Source organism: Gavialis gangeticus, unplaced genomic scaffold, assembly GCF_001723915.1.
Source record: "Gavialis gangeticus isolate Ggan-Ray unplaced genomic scaffold, GavGan_comp1, whole genome shotgun sequence".
Taxonomy (NCBI): domain Eukaryota; kingdom Metazoa; phylum Chordata; order Crocodylia; family Gavialidae; genus Gavialis; species Gavialis gangeticus.
Window position 1 is genome coordinate 55,377,078 of NW_017728992.1, and position 16,881 is coordinate 55,393,958.

The 16,881-nt window shown below is 42.8% G+C and overlaps 1 protein-coding gene across 2 annotated transcripts in view; it reads left to right on the top strand.

The window, feature by feature from the left end:
• HIVEP1 (human immunodeficiency virus type I enhancer binding protein 1) overlaps positions 1 to 16,191 on the top strand; it is a 233,697-nt gene extending 217,506 nt beyond the window's left edge. Inside the window, exons 8-9 of one of the 2 annotated variants that reach the window (XM_019522651.1) lie at positions 11,753 to 12,138; positions 13,627 to 16,191. In XM_019522651.1, the coding sequence (XP_019378196.1) occupies positions 11,753 to 12,138; positions 13,627 to 14,814 (1,574 nt within the window). In that variant the 3' untranslated portion in view covers positions 14,815 to 16,191. Of the gene's footprint in view, positions 1 to 11,752; positions 12,268 to 13,626 lie in introns of both variants that reach the window. The other variant, XM_019522645.1, reaches the window with a different exon arrangement.
• The last annotated feature ends 690 nt before the right edge of the window (positions 16,192 to 16,881 follow it).

Consider the following 16,881-nt stretch of genomic DNA (forward strand, 5'->3'; position numbering starts at 1 on the left):
ACCCCCCCCCCCCCCCAAACTTAGATTTTTGGGCTTTATACAGCACTTATAAGTCTAAAATTTCCCACGTTGTTTTGCAAACTTACATAATATTAATTTCATCCACTTCAAAAAAGCAATCAGGTATGGGGAAGCACATTTATTATTTAACAGTGTACAGCAGTGTTATAGGCAGTTTAAGATAGGAAATCATTTTCTCAACTAAAATTGTACAGGCCCTTAAGTGGGCAAAATATAATTACCAAACTAGAACTTGAGCCAGTATACTTTGGTTAACAAGCTTGCTCTTACAAAAAGTGCCAAAGGCCCTTTCAGTTACAGTAAGTGGTTACAGCTTCAGTTTGACATCCCATCCAGAAGTTTATACCTTATAACTAAAGATCAATTGTCTTTATAGTTCTTTCTCTTCTGTAAAAGCAAGTGGAAATTTCAATAATGTTAGATAATATTCCAAGGGCTCATTAATAACAAAAGCTGAGGGACCTCTCACAGCTGTGCATGTGTGTGTGTATGTGTGCGCATATAATATCAGTGACTCTCAGCCAGGGTTCTTTGGCACGCTGTTAGATGTACAAACACCCACAAACGATTCAGAATATAAACCCAGAAATTACAAATAGAAATTCCATTTTTTCAAAAACATTCTGACCTTTTGGCATCTTTGAGTTCTATGTAAGAAAAGGATTGCTGCTATTTTTCCCTGGTCAAGAAACTAGTGAAAGCTAAAACCTGACATTTTTTTCCTGAGAGCTGTCTTGAGTCTAAAAAGGTAGAGAAGGACTGTATATGTATATCCAGGTCCAGAGCCAGGATTTCCTAAAGGAGGTTGCATGGCTGCCCCTCAGACCCTGGGAGTGAGGCATGGCTGGAACCCTTGGCTCATTGAGTAACTCTGGGGAGCTGGGTAAGAAGCAGGCACATAAAGTAGGGGAGTCTTGTCCCTGCCAACACTGCTGCTGCTGTTCCCAGCAGACCTGCAGAGGAGGTTGGAGGGAAGACCCAGACCTACTCCTTCCCTGCTTTAGCCAGCAGGGCTAGATTAACCCTTTAGTGGTCCCTGGGCAAACAAACTCATGGGCCATGGGCCAGTCAAGACCTGCTTCCCGAGCCTGGCTCAGAGAGTGGGGCTCAGAGCCGCTGCTAGAAAGCAGCCACTATGGTGGTGAGGCTGGCAGAGGGACGGGGAGGGGAAGGAAAAGGAAGTGGACAGGGCCATTTGCATCACTGCCACGGCAGGAAGAACTGGGGCCCCCTGCAGCTCAGGGCCCTAGGCATGTGCCTAGTTTGCCTTTGCATTAATCCAGCCCTGCTAGCCAGCAGCCTGTTTCCACTTTTCCCCTGATGTTCCCCACTAGCTGGGAGCAGGTACTGGAAGAATATGTGCACAACACAACCGTTCCCTGTAGTATGGGACAGGAGCAGGTCAGGAGTGGCTCTGGGGCTCCCCCTGTGTCTGTGTCAACTGGAGGCAGTGGCACACAAGTTCTTCCTTACAGTGCCTGCTCCCAGCCAGTAGGGAAAGAGGGGAGGAAGAAGGGCAAGTGCTGGAAGGAGGAATCTGCGTGTCACTGCTGTCCCCTGCTGAGCCTGGCATCTTGCGTGGCAACAGCATGCAGCTGGAGCAGCCCTGGGGCTCTCCCTGCGCTTGGATTGGCCAGGGACAGCAGTGGCAGTGCTATAAGGGGGGGAGATATCCTCACCACTGCATCCCTTGGGATCCACTCCTGTATATCTCACTGGAGTATGTAAGATGTATACAGTGATTCTCTACTTTTGTAGGTACAAGGTACCCCTCGGAAAATGCCACCTCTTAGCCTTAGCTAAGCTGTCGGGGTGTGTGTATATATATGTACACACACATACACATGCATACTCCTTTGTATCCTTATGAGTCTGCTCTTTGTATTTCCAGAGCAACTCTGGAGTGACTTTTTTTCATCTGATGTTTGAAAGCAGTGTGGGAGTCATGGCACTGTATTCATCCATGTCACCTCATCTACAATGAAAGCTTCTAGCTGTAGGTAACTACAGTTAAATAGACACTGACAAGCACAAAGGGTGGTGGAGGTAAGCTGAGAAACAATGGTCAGAAATGAACTATTGGAGAGCCCTGCCTTTAAGAAATCAGAGTCCAACTAGCAGTTTTTCCCCCTTATTCCACCTGATGCCAGACGGTTGAGATATATGCATAAGCCATATTTGCCAGTGAGATTTGGTATTATTTTTAAATGTTGTTTAGAACAAGTAAATTCTCACTATAAATTAGGGCATGGTTTTGGCTTAATAACATTGAACTATCTTTTAGTCTTTATGTCATGATTTTTTATTCAGACCACATCATAGTGAGTATGTAAGCCAAATACTGCAACATATGCTGCAGCTGATTAAAATTTACCCAGAAGTACAAAGTATAAAATTAAAAGTACCCTCCAAGTTGTTTAAAAAAAACCAAACAAGCTCCTTAAAAATAAATGCTAAATGCTGTAAGTAATCTAGCTAAAAGAGGCATCCTGTGCACCAGTAAGTACAAGATAAAATCAGTCCTTTCTTTTTATGATGATATGGACCCGGACATAATAAAAAAAACAAACCAAAACCCAAGCCAAATAAATGTGTATGCAGGTGTTCTTGGTTCAGGAAGCATTGTTACTGTGCTCAGCCCCTTTCTTGCTTTGTAGTTTGTAGGAATGAACTTACCTCTATTTTAAAATTTTATTTTTTATTGAAAATTACTGTAATTATTGGTGCAAAAGAGAAGAAATAAGGCATTAATACTAATACAAAACACTTGTACTCCTGCTATTAAAACTAGTAAAGAATAAATCTGAATATACTTTTTAAAAATATTGCTAAGGAACTCAGTCAACCAAGGTATAGATTTGCTGGTACTGACCTAAAATGAAAAGCATTACAATTATGTGAATCCTGGTATGCTGATTCATTGAAAATGTCTGTATGACATAATGCCTGATTCTGTTAGTTAATAAGCTAACACTGTGTCAGCTCCTGTGTAAAGTAAGCTAACAGCTGTTTTCTGCAATTAGAAACAATACGGTTTTGCATAACAATTATGGTTATTTCTCAGTGGGTGTGTCTACACATGAGCTTTACTGTGGAATAGACTAATTAGCTCCTCAGTAAAGCATCACTGTCTACATGTGCACTGGTATTTGGGGGACAGTAAACTTATCTTACAGCACAGTTAGTATGGTCAGGGACAGTACTATCTTTTGGCAGTGTAATTTACTGCACTGAAACGCATGTATAGCTGCTTACCGCATGTGCAAAATATTGGCCAGACTCCTGCTTACTGCCTAGCCACACAGCTCCATGCTTGCGGTGGCCTCATGCCTGAGCCAGCCCCTCTGCCGTGCAGTGCCACCACCTGGAGCCCAGGGCTGACCCCCTGTGCCCCCTGCTGACCCCGACCTGCTCCACCCCGGCTCAAATTGTTGCTGTCCTGGGTGCACATGTGGATGCTGCACCAGGGAGCAGTTTACTCTGGCTTGAACAGCTGCGGAGTTTTTTTTCACATTAACTGCATGTGTAGATACACCTAATAACTACAGAACACAAGTCCTTTGTGTTGTTTGGCTAATCTCTGCAAAATTTAACAGTCAAGTGCTCATAGTTAATGTCTCATCCAAATTTCACACCTCCTCTCATTAGCATTGTATAACGCCTTTCACTTTTTCTCTCCATCAGCCGATACTTTCCCATAGTCCTTTTAAAAACATAGTGCTACAATAGAGCAAAATCTTCAAATCCGGATAACTGTGCTTTGGGGAGCAGTGTAGACAAATTTGAAAACTTCAGATAGATAGTGAAGTGTATGTGTATTAAAAGACTCGGTAGCTCTCATAATAATCTGAAGAAAGTTTGAAAAGAAGTCTCTGAGAAGTGCACAAAACTAGTAAAACTCCTTTGTCAAAAATCACGAAGTAGAGAACCTAGACATAAAGCCAGATTTAGAGACTGGGGACAACTAGAACACTTGTAAGCTCAACCTAACGTAAACTCTGCCACTTCTCTTTGTCATGACAAGTCCATTTTCTTTTCTTTTGCTTGCTATATAGATGTGAGGATCCAGTCGCAGTTATTTCGGATAAATGTACTTGCTGATAGACTTACAAATATGATTTACATAGACTTCTGTAGGAAAGGTGGTTGGTACGTATTGAAAAAGAAGACAAGGCAACCCCCACTTAACACTGTTTCGCTTAGTGCTATTTTGCTTGTTTTAAATTAATACCTGGTTTCACTTAGCGCTCAGCGAGTTTCATTATAGTGCTCACAGTCGCCACCTTGGGTCATTACAAATACTTGCAGTCACCATCTTGGATCATGAAATACTTTAGGTTTCACTTAACACTCTTTTACTTAAAGCTTGTTTTTTCAGGAACCAATTAAGACCCCTAAGCGGGGGTTGCCTGTATAGGGTGACATCCCAGGGAACACTGAAGTAGAGTTGCTCCTTTACTGACTCTTAATTCATGTTTTTTTGCAAGTAGATGTTACTTAAAAATAATAGAAGCTGAGTCCAAAAGCACTGTAACTCACTGACTTGCACATTCTTATAAAAGGCAGAAATAAAGAAGTACGTTTGTTACCCAAAGTTTTGTGAGATTTTAGCAATGGCTTTAAAGCTGATGAATCCAGTTAAGAAAGAATGCAAACAGGAAGAGTTGGGTTGGTTTTTGTGAAGTTTGAATTACAAATTTATTATGCAGAAAGTGTTATTGTTCTTTTCGGAAACAGAGATGAGAAGGTAAAGGAAAGAAACTATATAATATATGTGACTCATCTGTTTGGTTGTGTTAATAATTTGTATAATTTCATTATATTTCAGGAAAAGGAGTCCCTTAGAATAGTTTTGGTCAAGTTACACTTATTGCTCAGTAGGCATGCAGAAAGCTCCCTACAGCCATAACTGAATAGATGGTCAGGTCACATCAAGTAAAAGTGGCAGATCACACTCTAAGATAATGCTGAATGGATGTGTTATCAGACTTCAGTGCTGTAAGTTAGAGTGCCGTAATGAATGTGTGTACCAGATCCCATCATGACTCGCGTTATGTTGCATTCTGCTGGCAACCCCTGGGGCTCTGCGGCACCCCAATAACCCCCCACCCCCTCCTGCCATGTTTCCTCTGGCCAGCTATGAGCCACTGTCCGGTATTATCGCTCAGTGTACAGATTCGATCTACCCTGTCTGGGCATTTGTAAAGCTGTCAATTAAGTGCTGTGTTGATTGTGGACATTCACACACAGGGCTGTCCAAGATGTTCATCTTATACTGTTTGTTTTGAAGCATCTGTATCTAGATCTCGGTCTGTTCAGCTTGACTCATTTGATGCTGTATGAATATATTTCGAACTGGATTACTCTGAACAATCATTTCACTTCTATTCACCCTACTCCTTATCTAAATATAGTGTAACACACAAGCCCACAGTACCCAGCCTGCCAGGCTCTCCTCGGGCCCAGAAACCTGGTAGTAGGGGGGTGGCTAGGATCTGTCTTCTTATGCCACTTGGTCTAATATCCAAGAATACAGGGAAAACATTGATGTGTGTGCAAGCTGTGCATCCTATCCTATTGTTCTTTACTATTCATTCCATCCAGGAAGAGCACAGACCAACTGCAGGTGCTTTCTCAACCTGATAAAGGATATTTATACCTGAAAGCTTGCTAAGAAGAATTTTATCCAACTGTTTGAGTTGGTCTAACTTAAGATATCAGATTTACCCAAAGAACCTTGTCTGCCAGTTGTGTATCCTGTTATAAGTGCAATATCGAGCTTTTTATTGAGACAATTTCTGGACCATACAGGAGCACAGTAATCTGCTGGGACATGCACCATTGCGTGTGTGGTGGTCTGAGCACTTTGAAGTCGGCACCCCTTGTCGTGCTGACTGAAAGTCTCAGGGCAGCTACTCTTGCAGAGGCTTTACTGCTGACCTTCTGAATGTGAGGCTTATAGGTGAAGGAATGATCTAATGTGACTCCTTGGTAAGTTGGGATATGCTCATGGGGAAAGATATAGTTGCCTGCTCTGGTGTTCACTGTGCTCTTTGTTCAATGATTGTCCACATGGAAGACTGATGATACTGATTCATTGATGCTTCTCATTGACCATGTGCCTTTCAAACAACCCCCACCCCCCACAACATCTGCGCCACTGGCCTGGAATGAAGCAGAGGCACCAGGCTCAGTCTTCCCTACTGTTGGAGGTATATCAGTCAGTGTTATACTGAGTGGGACCATAAATATAGGTAATTGTCAACAGACTGCCCCAAGGTCATGTTGTGTTCCTGAGAGAAGCCAGCATGTTTACCTGGATCCAACTGACACAAACAGTAACTCAAACAGATTCTGATATACACTGAAAGCTTTTTTTGACCCCTACAGCCAAAGTGTAACCAACAGGCAAAATTGCACATTTTCGCTGATGAGCCTCTGGACACTCTCTTTGGCAAAGCAGCTATGAATGAGAACTGCTGCAGGTAAGGTGCAGCAGGAGAAGGGAATTCTCCTTAGCAAAACCCCTCCTTACTCCCTCCCTCTTCTTCTGGACAAGCGGAGAAGGCTCAAACCTCCAATGGTAATACTTAGGTTTCCTAGCCCTCCCAGCTCCCACATCAAGTAGATGGACCTTAGGCATCCAACTTTTTCCAGCTGGGAGGCAGTGGAGTCATTCTGTCATGGTCAGCACCAGGTTATCAGGAGCTGTGCGGTTTCCAGCCCCAGGCAGGGAAAAGGGTCCAGACAGGGGACTTGTCTGAGGTCCCTTGGTGTCTCCCTTGTCTGCAGGCATCACATTTGTGTGTGGGAGGCCTGGTTGTGGAACCCAAGATGCTGGATCCAGAATGGTTGGCTAGACACCTGCAGAGCATCAGAGATGTGTGTAGGTGGTGCCGGCAACATGAGGACCAAAGGTGACCATCAGTGTTGGGTTGAAATGGTCAGGCTGGCGACTGCTTGCACCCACAGTGCTGCAGCATTTGAACAAGCCATTGAGGATCCGGCGTGTGCTGTGAAGGTCCGAGAATGAGGTCTGTGGATAGCCAGTCACTCTCTGAGGGAGGTCACATGCACTGCTACAGAGCTGAGAGAAGTGTAACGCCAGGATAAGGAGTTTATGCACAAAGACCACTTGGGATCTAGCAATGACACCTCTGAGTGACATCAGTGCCTCTTCCTGTAGAGAAACTGTCGCCCTCCTGGGTTGGAGTGGTGGGGCAGGCTGCTGCCCACCTCCTCTCCCCTGCCCTGCTATGGAGAGCCCTGCTCCAGGGACTTCTCCCTTGGACATACCCAGTAGTCCCACAGGGATGGGGGGAGCCCGGATGACAGCCACAGGGGAATGCTGTACACTGCATATTGATTGGCAGACACTGGGGGTTGGGTGGCCCTAGAAAAGGATATACTGCACATTGGACCTACTGACTGATGGTCCAAGGAGGCAAGAAGGCATCTAGTAGGACCCACTCTAAGGAGCAGCAGTTTGGGAGAGGACAGGGACCGGGTTGTTTGAGATTTGCTGCCAGGGCTGTCATTGACTCAGCCTTCCTTCCAAGGCTAACTTGCTACTCCTGGGCACTGGTGGTTTCCAGTATAGGTGCAAAGGCTCAAAGAGAATGGGGATGAGGGGAATGTCCCACTGGGCCAAGCTAGGCCACTGCAGGTCCAGGTCCTGTGGGGCAGCAGCATACCTCTGTGAGGAATGGCAGCCCCTGGGCTCTGGCCCAAGTTCTGGAGCAGGCAATGTTCCACAGTTTTTCTTTATTATGCACATGAAAAGTTTGGCAGCTGCAGCATTTAATTAAATGGGAAGGCAGCAGTTTCATCTGTGGTATTTCTTTCTGCCACCCCAAGGTTTCATGTTTAAGTTGATTCCTCCCGCTACTGCCCACCTCTCTTCCCGTCTCAACGGCATAATTGCCCAGTGCAAGCAGGGTCTTTCCCCATTCTCTCAACTGGGAAAAAGATTCCAAGTTCAGGAGCGCTCAATGTTGCACAGCTTTTGTTTAACAAACACAGTAACAGTTTGACAGCTTCAATATTTAATTAAAATGAGGCCCATCTCTTCCTCGCGCTGCATTCTCCCACATCCTGGTGTGCCCTAAGCGGGGAGGGAGTCTAGGGATGGAGAGGGGAAGGGGGATGGTGCCCAGGCAGCCTGTGTTGTGGGCAGCAGTGTCCATGACTGGGCCAGAGGAGTCCAGGGCAGGAAACCCATGGCCCGGTGCTAGGATGTGGGTACTTGAAGTCCTCCAGCCCTGCTCATTTGGGCAGGGTTCCTAGTCCATGTGGGTGAGGAACTATTCAGCTAGGACTTTGCGGATTCAGACAGCCTGCCATGGTGCTGGGCTGCGACCACACACACATCGGCAGGCGTCTCATCCTCTGCCATCCCTGCCCCATGTGCACTCGCAGCGCCTAGCCTGGTCCATAGCTGAAATGCTCCTTCCAGAGGTCCAGCTACCTCCATGGGGCCTTGTGAACCAAGGCAGGAGAGGGTAGGTTGGGCCTATGATGAGGATTGTGGGGAGGGGCAGTTAAACTGGGGAACTGCAGCCTTGACAACCTTACGGTCCAATGACTTGGGACCTGCCTCCGTAGTTGGACCCTAGAGAGTGATAGTCAATGGAACCGTGTTGACATGGTACTGGGCTCTGTACTTGGACCAGTACTTTTTAACATATTTATAAACAGTCTGGATTCAGGTATTGGAAACAGACTGGCTAAATGTCACTGATGACACTAAACTATGGGGAAGTGTGATCGCATAAGAGGACAGGCTGGCAATTTAGGCCGACCTGGACAGGCTCGCAAGGTGGGTGGGTCAAAACCTGATGGCATTCAACTCTGAGAAATGGAAGATGCTCCACCTCGGAGGGGAAGAAAGAATCCACATCGTACTTACAGGCTTAGCAGTGCTACACTTCCTAGCGCCATGACTGAAAGAGACTTGGGGGTCATGACTGACCACAAGATGAACATGAGCCATCAATGCCATGCCACAGCCAGCAAAGCAAACAAAACCCTGTCTTGCATCTATCAGTGTATCTCAAGCAAGACGCAGGATGTCATCCTTCCACTGTACTTGGCCTTAGTGAGGCCACAGCTGGAGTACTGCATTCAGTTCTGGGCTCTGCACTTTAGAACAGATGTGGAGAAGCTTGAGAGAGTCCAGAGGAGATCCACACGCATGATCAGAGATAAGAGAACAGGTCTTATAAGGAAAGGCTGAGAGGCATTGGACATTTCAGCCTGGAAAAGCAAAGGCACCGGGGGGACTTGGTGGCAACCTATAAGTATATAAGGGGTGTTCACCAGGGCACCCCAAGGCAAGACGAGGTGTAACAGTCACAAACTCTGGGAAGACCATTTTAGGCTGGACATAAGAAAAAACTTCTTTACCATTTGAGTCCCCAGTCTGGCCTGGGCTCCCCCCAGAAGTGGTGCAAGTACCTACTCTAGACACCTTTAAGACATACTTGGATACCTATTTTAATGGGATCATTTGACCCCAACAGACTTCCTGCCCCTTGGACAGGGGGCTGGACCCAGTCAGTGTTCTTGCTAGGTCCTTTCCAGCCCTAATGTCTGTGAAATCTATGAGATCACCAATGATGAAATCAAGAACCCTGAGAGCATAGCAGCAACTCCATCGCCCTGGGGAACAGGAAGTTGCCCACGATTACCCTCATCAGCCATGTGAAAGTCAGTGGTCCAATCATGCCTTGGACTCCCGGGTTCTGTGTGTGTCTGAATTTGTGTGTGTGTCCAGGATGCTTGCATTCTGTGTGTGTGGGAGGGGGAGCATGCGTGCACACACAGAATTCAGACATCCTGAACATACACATACTCACACTTGCACACACAACCCTGGTGTCCAGGACACACACACAGGGTGGGCACAGGGTGCATTGGTTGGGCAGGCATGGGATGGCTGGCTGATGGGTCGTGGCCATGATGAGCTGCTGAGGTCCAGGTGGGTGGCCATAATGCCCCCACCAGCCAATTGAGTGGCTTGGCTATTTGGCTCTGCTCTGGAGTCCTTTGCAGGCCGGGGAGCCTGTGGGGGACGGATGCTAGAGCCTCTCTTACCTGCTGTGCTCAGGCCATGCAGGCAAGCTCCAGGCTCCCACCCCACAAGGGCTAATGTGTGTTCAGCTTCGTTCTAACCTAAATGTGGGCACCTAGAGCACAGAAATTAGAGCAATTTTGCCGAAGGTTTGTTGAACACCTGTACGTTGCGTTTGTTTGGAGGTGAAAATTGTAAATGAATGCCCTCTAAAACATATCTTTTTTTTTTTCCCCAGTGGTATCGTTGCGATGAGTGTGAAGTACTTTTAGTAATGTCAGTTAATGCCTGTTAGAAGTCTTTAAAGAAAGTCAACATCCCTGTTTTAGTAATTCATAGAGTACTACCTTGCACAAAGAACCAGTTAGGGCTGTTCAGTATCCTATTCCCAATACTTATTTGGAATCATAAAGACTTGAAATGTTAGATCACTTGCTGAGAGGTATTAATTTTTTTACCTCTCACCCCAGTGTGCATCTTTGTGTATGTGTGATGCATATTTTAGTTGTGGTGTCCTAGCTGGACAAGATACTGATAGTAGGTCTTAATTCTTGTAAAAAAATAAATAAATAAATAATAATCATTTGTCCCGACAGTAAGTCTCTGTGTAAGTTTCCTTAAATGGAGACTTTCAAATTTTACTAATCCAAACCAACCATCCTTAAATATGAGATTTTCTGAGCCAAATGTTTTGTACTGATGCTTTCTTTGGAGATGTTAGCAGACAGACCTTTAATCCAGTATAAATGTATGAGTGTATTCAAGCATTTTGTCTTTTATCAAATGTGATTTCAAATAGTCTGGCTTGGAGTCAGGTACAACAGACGGGGTTTTGTCTCTTTATTGAAGACTATTCTCTCTTCCCTAGTTATGATACAAAACTAGGTGATTATCAGCAGTTAAGTAGTATCTGTAGTTTGGTTTACTAACTAAAACTAAACTGGAGTTAGGTTTTTGGTGACAAGCAAAAGAGTTATTTTGGTTCAGTTTTAGCCCTAATATCATTTGGACTAACACAAATAATATTACATATAAGCTTACACATTTGCAAGTTTAGGACTTTGTTATCAATACTAAGTCTTCAGACACTTCGGGTAATCTATTGATAATTCACTTGAAACTTTCTAAAGGTGAAGAATGCTAGTAAATTCTCATTTTAGACTTTACCCTTGCTGTTTACAGCTTTCAAAATCCTTTTGAGAAGTGATTCATATTAATTTCAAGAACACCAACCAATAAGTCGGTAAAATACTTGAGAGTATCCCACTGATAAGCTTGGCAAACAAGTCTGATATGTCAGTACTACAGACCTAATGAATCAGGAAATCAATACTCCATTCTCCTTAGAGTAAATGTTTGCTAAAAGAAACTGTTAGTACAAAGCTGGTTAGAAGAAGAATTGGAAACTGAGAGGTGAGATCAATGCAGAAGCAAAAATACAGGATTCAGGTGGATCAGGAAAATGAAAATGGAATTGTAGAACCTTCTTTAAAAAATATCAAGTGTAACACAGAGGGAAGTTACTTGATACACTTGTGTGGTATTCTATGCATATTTTGTGATGAATATTGTTACTCCTTCCTTCATTGCTTCAGGTCAGGATATGGCCTTTTTTAGTGGAATTACTTATATCAGTTTTATTTTTGTTCTGCTTCATAGGTGAGAAGCAAAGATTTGGTTATGATCGATCAGGATTTGATGTGGAGGATTCTGATGGCGCAGATGACGATGACAATGACAATGATGATGATGATGAAGATGACAGCCAAGCTGAATCAGTCCTCTCTACAACTCCCTCAGTTACAGCAAGCCCTCAGCATCATCCATCTAGAAGTAGCTTGCAGGAGGTCACAAGCGCAGACGAAGAAATCAGATTTGCAGATTGTTTTACTGGGGTTCATACAGACTCTATGGATGGTTTGCCCAAAGCGCTGCTTACAAAGATGACTGTGCTTAGCACAATACAGTCAGAATGCCGAAATTCCAGGTCACCAGTCATGGACCCTCATCAGGAAGCAAATGAAGCAAGAATACAGGAGGGGGTGGCAAGTACAGAGCATAGCTTACCCTCTGAGACTGCTCCTAGATCCCCAGGTCATCAGATGTCTATAGACTATCCAGATGCAGAAGCAGCTTTGGGGAGTCCTGCAACATCTAATGTAGTTGTTACAAAGGTTAGAATATTCATTTTTAATGGGAAGTAGAGGAGCACACTCCATATCTTTTTAAAAGCTTGTTAGGAATCAAACACTGAGATTACCGGTATTCTGGTAATATTTTAAAATAGTTTGCTTCCCTCATTCTCTTTACACAGATGTTGATATTTGTTAAACAAATTCGAAGTACTTCCTATGCAGGTATATAGGAGCATAATAACAAACAATAATATAAAAACCACCACTTCTAAATAGGTCTGGTTTAGGATTGCATCCTGAAAAGATGTGTATACATATCTTTAATTTAAAGAATCATGGTAGTTGATTGACTGTATTATTAAGAATATATAGTAGTATATAACATAGGAAGAATGATACTGGAGTGGGGTGTGTGAAGTTGTCAAGTGAAAGTGTTCAGAAGCTTAATCCTGAAGTTCAGAAATAAAATTATCAATAGGATCCAAGAGAAATTAATGTGATAGTATTAATCTAATTCCATATGATTTTGTCCACAGGAGCGTGCAAAATTTGTACAATTGCTGTCTCTTCCAGATGTGCTGAGTACTAGAATAGAAAGCATGCTGTCTGCTCCCAGATGCAGGAAACCTGCACAATAGTTGCCCACGCTCAATAACAAGATGGGGAAGGGTATAGATTTAACACCAAGCTGTAAAAGACTTAAGTGTTGAATTCCTGGCTCCCAGCCACAGTGTACCATCACTTAAACTAAAGCATCTTTTGATAGGATGAGGATCCATTTGTTCTGTGCCACTTCGAATGTTCCAAACAACTTTGGATGCTCCAACCAGCATGACTTGTTGAAGCATGATTTTAGGAAAATGTGTGTACAGTGCTGGTAGAATGGTGAAAACAACACTTAGTTCTTTTCATTTAAGTTCCTGATACCCCATATCCAGAAAAAAACTGTTCAAAAGAAATGCAACAATATTTGAGAGTACTAATGCTTATGAAAAATCAGGTATGAGAATTAAGAGCATTAAGCTTTGAGAAGTTCTAACAACATGTGGGAAGGAGTAGAACAAGAAAGGAAGGTAGTTTATTGTTCGGGTTGTACAATATGTATTGAGAACTGATTTGATATACTGTAATTTTCTAAAAGAAAAATAGGATACTGCAAAACTATAGGTATAGGCAGATAAATGATTCACCACAAGATGAAAGTGAGCAGGAAAATGCCGTGTGTTCTTATCTAATGGCAAATGAAAGCTTAACTAGGGTAGCTTACCTCTTTGTGAAAGACCCCTTTTACTGACTTCATTTCATTCTTTTGAACATACTCTGCCTCCTTTGGGGTATTTTCAGTTAATGAAAATACAGTGATAACCTGACTACTAAAATGTCTTCGTTGTTTCGTAGAGTGCACACTCCATAAGACTTCCCTCACCACCAGTGGATCGAAGCACACAAACAACAGTAGTGGCTCCTTCTGCAGCATCACCCTATCTGGAAATCCAAGATGAGAAGCCACAAGAATGTCAGCGCCGAGCCACAGAATTGGCATCTCCTCCAACTCATCTGTTTAGCCACCTCCCTCTGCATTCACAGCAACAAGCCAAGACACCTTATGGTATGATACCTGTAGGAGGAATTCACGTGGTCCCTGCTGGCCTAGCTACATACTCTACATTTGTACCAATTCAAGCCGGGCCAGTGCAACTCACTATTCCTGCTGTTAGTGTGATTCACAGAACTACAAGTGCTCTTGCTGACACAGCCTGTGCAGTCTCTGGCACTGCCAGTTCAATAGGAGTTGCAGAAGTAAACAGTGTTGTGCCATGTATTCCAATAGGTCAGATTAATGTGCCTGGCATCCAGAGCCTGAGTACACCAAGTTTACAATCTCTTCCACCATTAGGCATGGAGACAGTCAACATCTTAGGTCTGACGAATACAAATATTGCTCCACAAATGCATCCTTCTGGACTTACGCTAAATGCTGTGGGCCTACAGGTTTTGACTGCCAACCCTTCATCTCAGAGCAATCCCAGCCCTCAGACACACATTCCAGGCCTACAAATACTGAACATAGCATTGCCTACTTTAATCCCTTCGGTCAGTCCAGTAACTGTAGATGGGTCAGGAGCTCCTGAAACACCAGCTTCCAACAATAAAGCCCGTGAAACGCAACAAGAACAGACTTCTGTGAGCTTTCCTGCAGCTGACATCAATCAGATCTCCAGTGCTGTATCTCCTCAGGTGGCATCTGCTGGCCAGCAGTACAGTGTAAAAAATGTTTCAGAGCCTGCTTCATCAAATGAGTATGAAAGACTTGATGGACTACGTAAGGCAGACACTGAAAAGGCTGACCCAGCAAATCATGTCAAACCAAAGTGTGATGTTTCTTTTGTTCAGGTCAAAAGGGCTTCCATGTCAGAGCCCCTCTTGAAGGTGAATTCTGAAGTTCTAACCAAGTCCCCAGTCCATCGAACTGTCTCTCCAGATAGACAGGGACAAAGGTTTACTAGATTCCCACGAAGACAGAATACTGTGCAGTTTAGTGATGGCAGCAGTGATGATGAGGACAGACTTGTAATAGCAACCTAGACCTTTTTTTTTATAACACCTGCAGGTTTCTTTGCAAACCTTCCTTTCCTTAAAGCACATTTTTTTCAGACCCAAACTCATAACTAATCTTTGTGCAATCATGAACTCTTGACCAATAATTGTTGTTTCTTGTCAGGTCCAGCCATTTTTGTACATGTTGTATAGACAATTGTGCCTTTTGGAGTTTTATGTTTAGAAACCTGTACAGATTATTGAATATATATATAAATATATAAAATATGTATATTAAAACTAGATAGTTGCTTGTGTTTAGTAAGTACAAACATCTTTTGTCAGATGAAATAAATGATTAAATTATATGTTGCACTGTTAAATGTAAATTTTTATGGCTGTGGGACAAAGTTTCTGTGTACAGTTCTGGTATGTAAAACTCCATATTTATTGTATCCATATTAGTCTTGGGGAAAGGGTCTGTCCATCTTTCTTGTGTAAGACAGTAGCTTTACACTTAAACAGAATACAGTATCTGTGTTATGAAATATTACAGTAAAATTTTGTTTACTGACTTTACATTGCTTATGTTGTGCCTGCTTGATGCTACTATTTGGTGAAATCTGTAGCTCACTTATTTTACTAGAGACCCAGTAGCTTGTTTTCATTTAGGAAGTTGCTGGTGAAGTGTCTGTAAATATGCTTTCACCCATCAAGAGGGAAGAACAGGTTTTTCATGCTGTCAAGAAGCAAAGCCTTTCTTTTTTAAAATTGTTTTCAGGGGGTGTTCACTCCTAACTTTTTTCAGAAGAGGCTTCCATTGATCACTTTTTAAAAAAATTTTCATTTATTACTAAAATCTCAAGGCCACAGTCCTTTACACTCAGCAGCAATGGCAAGGAAGTGAAGGTAAACTTCTTTTTATGTGTAGTCTTGAACTATAAAGCCACAGTTTCAGTTTAATTAAAATGGTTGGACAAGAAAGGAATAGTTTTTGTGTCTCCTTAATTGTAACAGCACTATTCCAGGCATCAAAAAATGGTGCTGAGGCTGTGTGTTGCAGTGCTTATTGTCAAGGCTGTTCCTTAGCCTCTAATGAGTACTTCTTCTAAAAAATCTTTACTTCCAGCTACAGGAGGCAAATTTTCAGAAAAAGAAAATACCAGTTTATGCTTAAAATTAAGTTGTCCGTATTCTGACAAATTCATCATTATGGGCATACAAGATATGGACTGATTTCAAAATGTTGGAATTGCATAGGATTCTTTTATCTTGTGTATGTTACAAACACTTTAAAATTACCAAAAGAGCTCTAAAAGGTTGCAGTATTCCAAAACACATTAATTCTACTTTTCACAAGAGTTAGCTCTCTTACAAGTTTGAAATTATCCTACAGTTAATGTAATAAAGAGCTTTTCAACAAAAGTAGTGCTGCTTTTTTCCCCCTTTAGAAACCATCTGCAGGTGGGCTAAAAATACCAGTTTACAAAGTAGTATCAGATCTGTTAAACCCAACAAACGTGTTCAAAATTCAGTAATATATATAATTGGCCAAAATGTTGTTCATCTTTTCTGGTAAAAGTAAAGATGGGAAGTGCATATGTAGCTACTGGGGAAAAAAACTGGAAAGAAAATCAGAAGTGAACTGAGCATTAACTGGTTTGTATTGCTCGGGTTTATACCTGTAACTAACTTAAGAGAGCAGTTCTTATTTTGCATTGCTCTAAATTCAAGGGCAGCATTATACCCTATGCCTTTCTATTTAACCTGCTTTTGTACTATACTCCATTGTCTAGAGTGTGCACAGTAATGGAACAATGTAAATGAGTACAGTGTGAAGTAAGCTTTGACTTCAAGAAGCAACATTTAAAAGTATTAATATGAATAGGGTGACCTACCATTAGGATTAATCCACAACTTAGAACCAAATATTCTGGAAGAGAAAAGACACTTTCTATTCAGACGTGAATTTCATGCTAGTCCTTTTTTGTATAGAGCTTCGTTAAAGAGCTGCTCACCTATACCAGTAAGCACTCAACTCACACTGAAATTAAATGTATTAGTGCTCACCAGACCACACGATCAGACTTCCAATGTGTGAGTGCCTTGCATTCC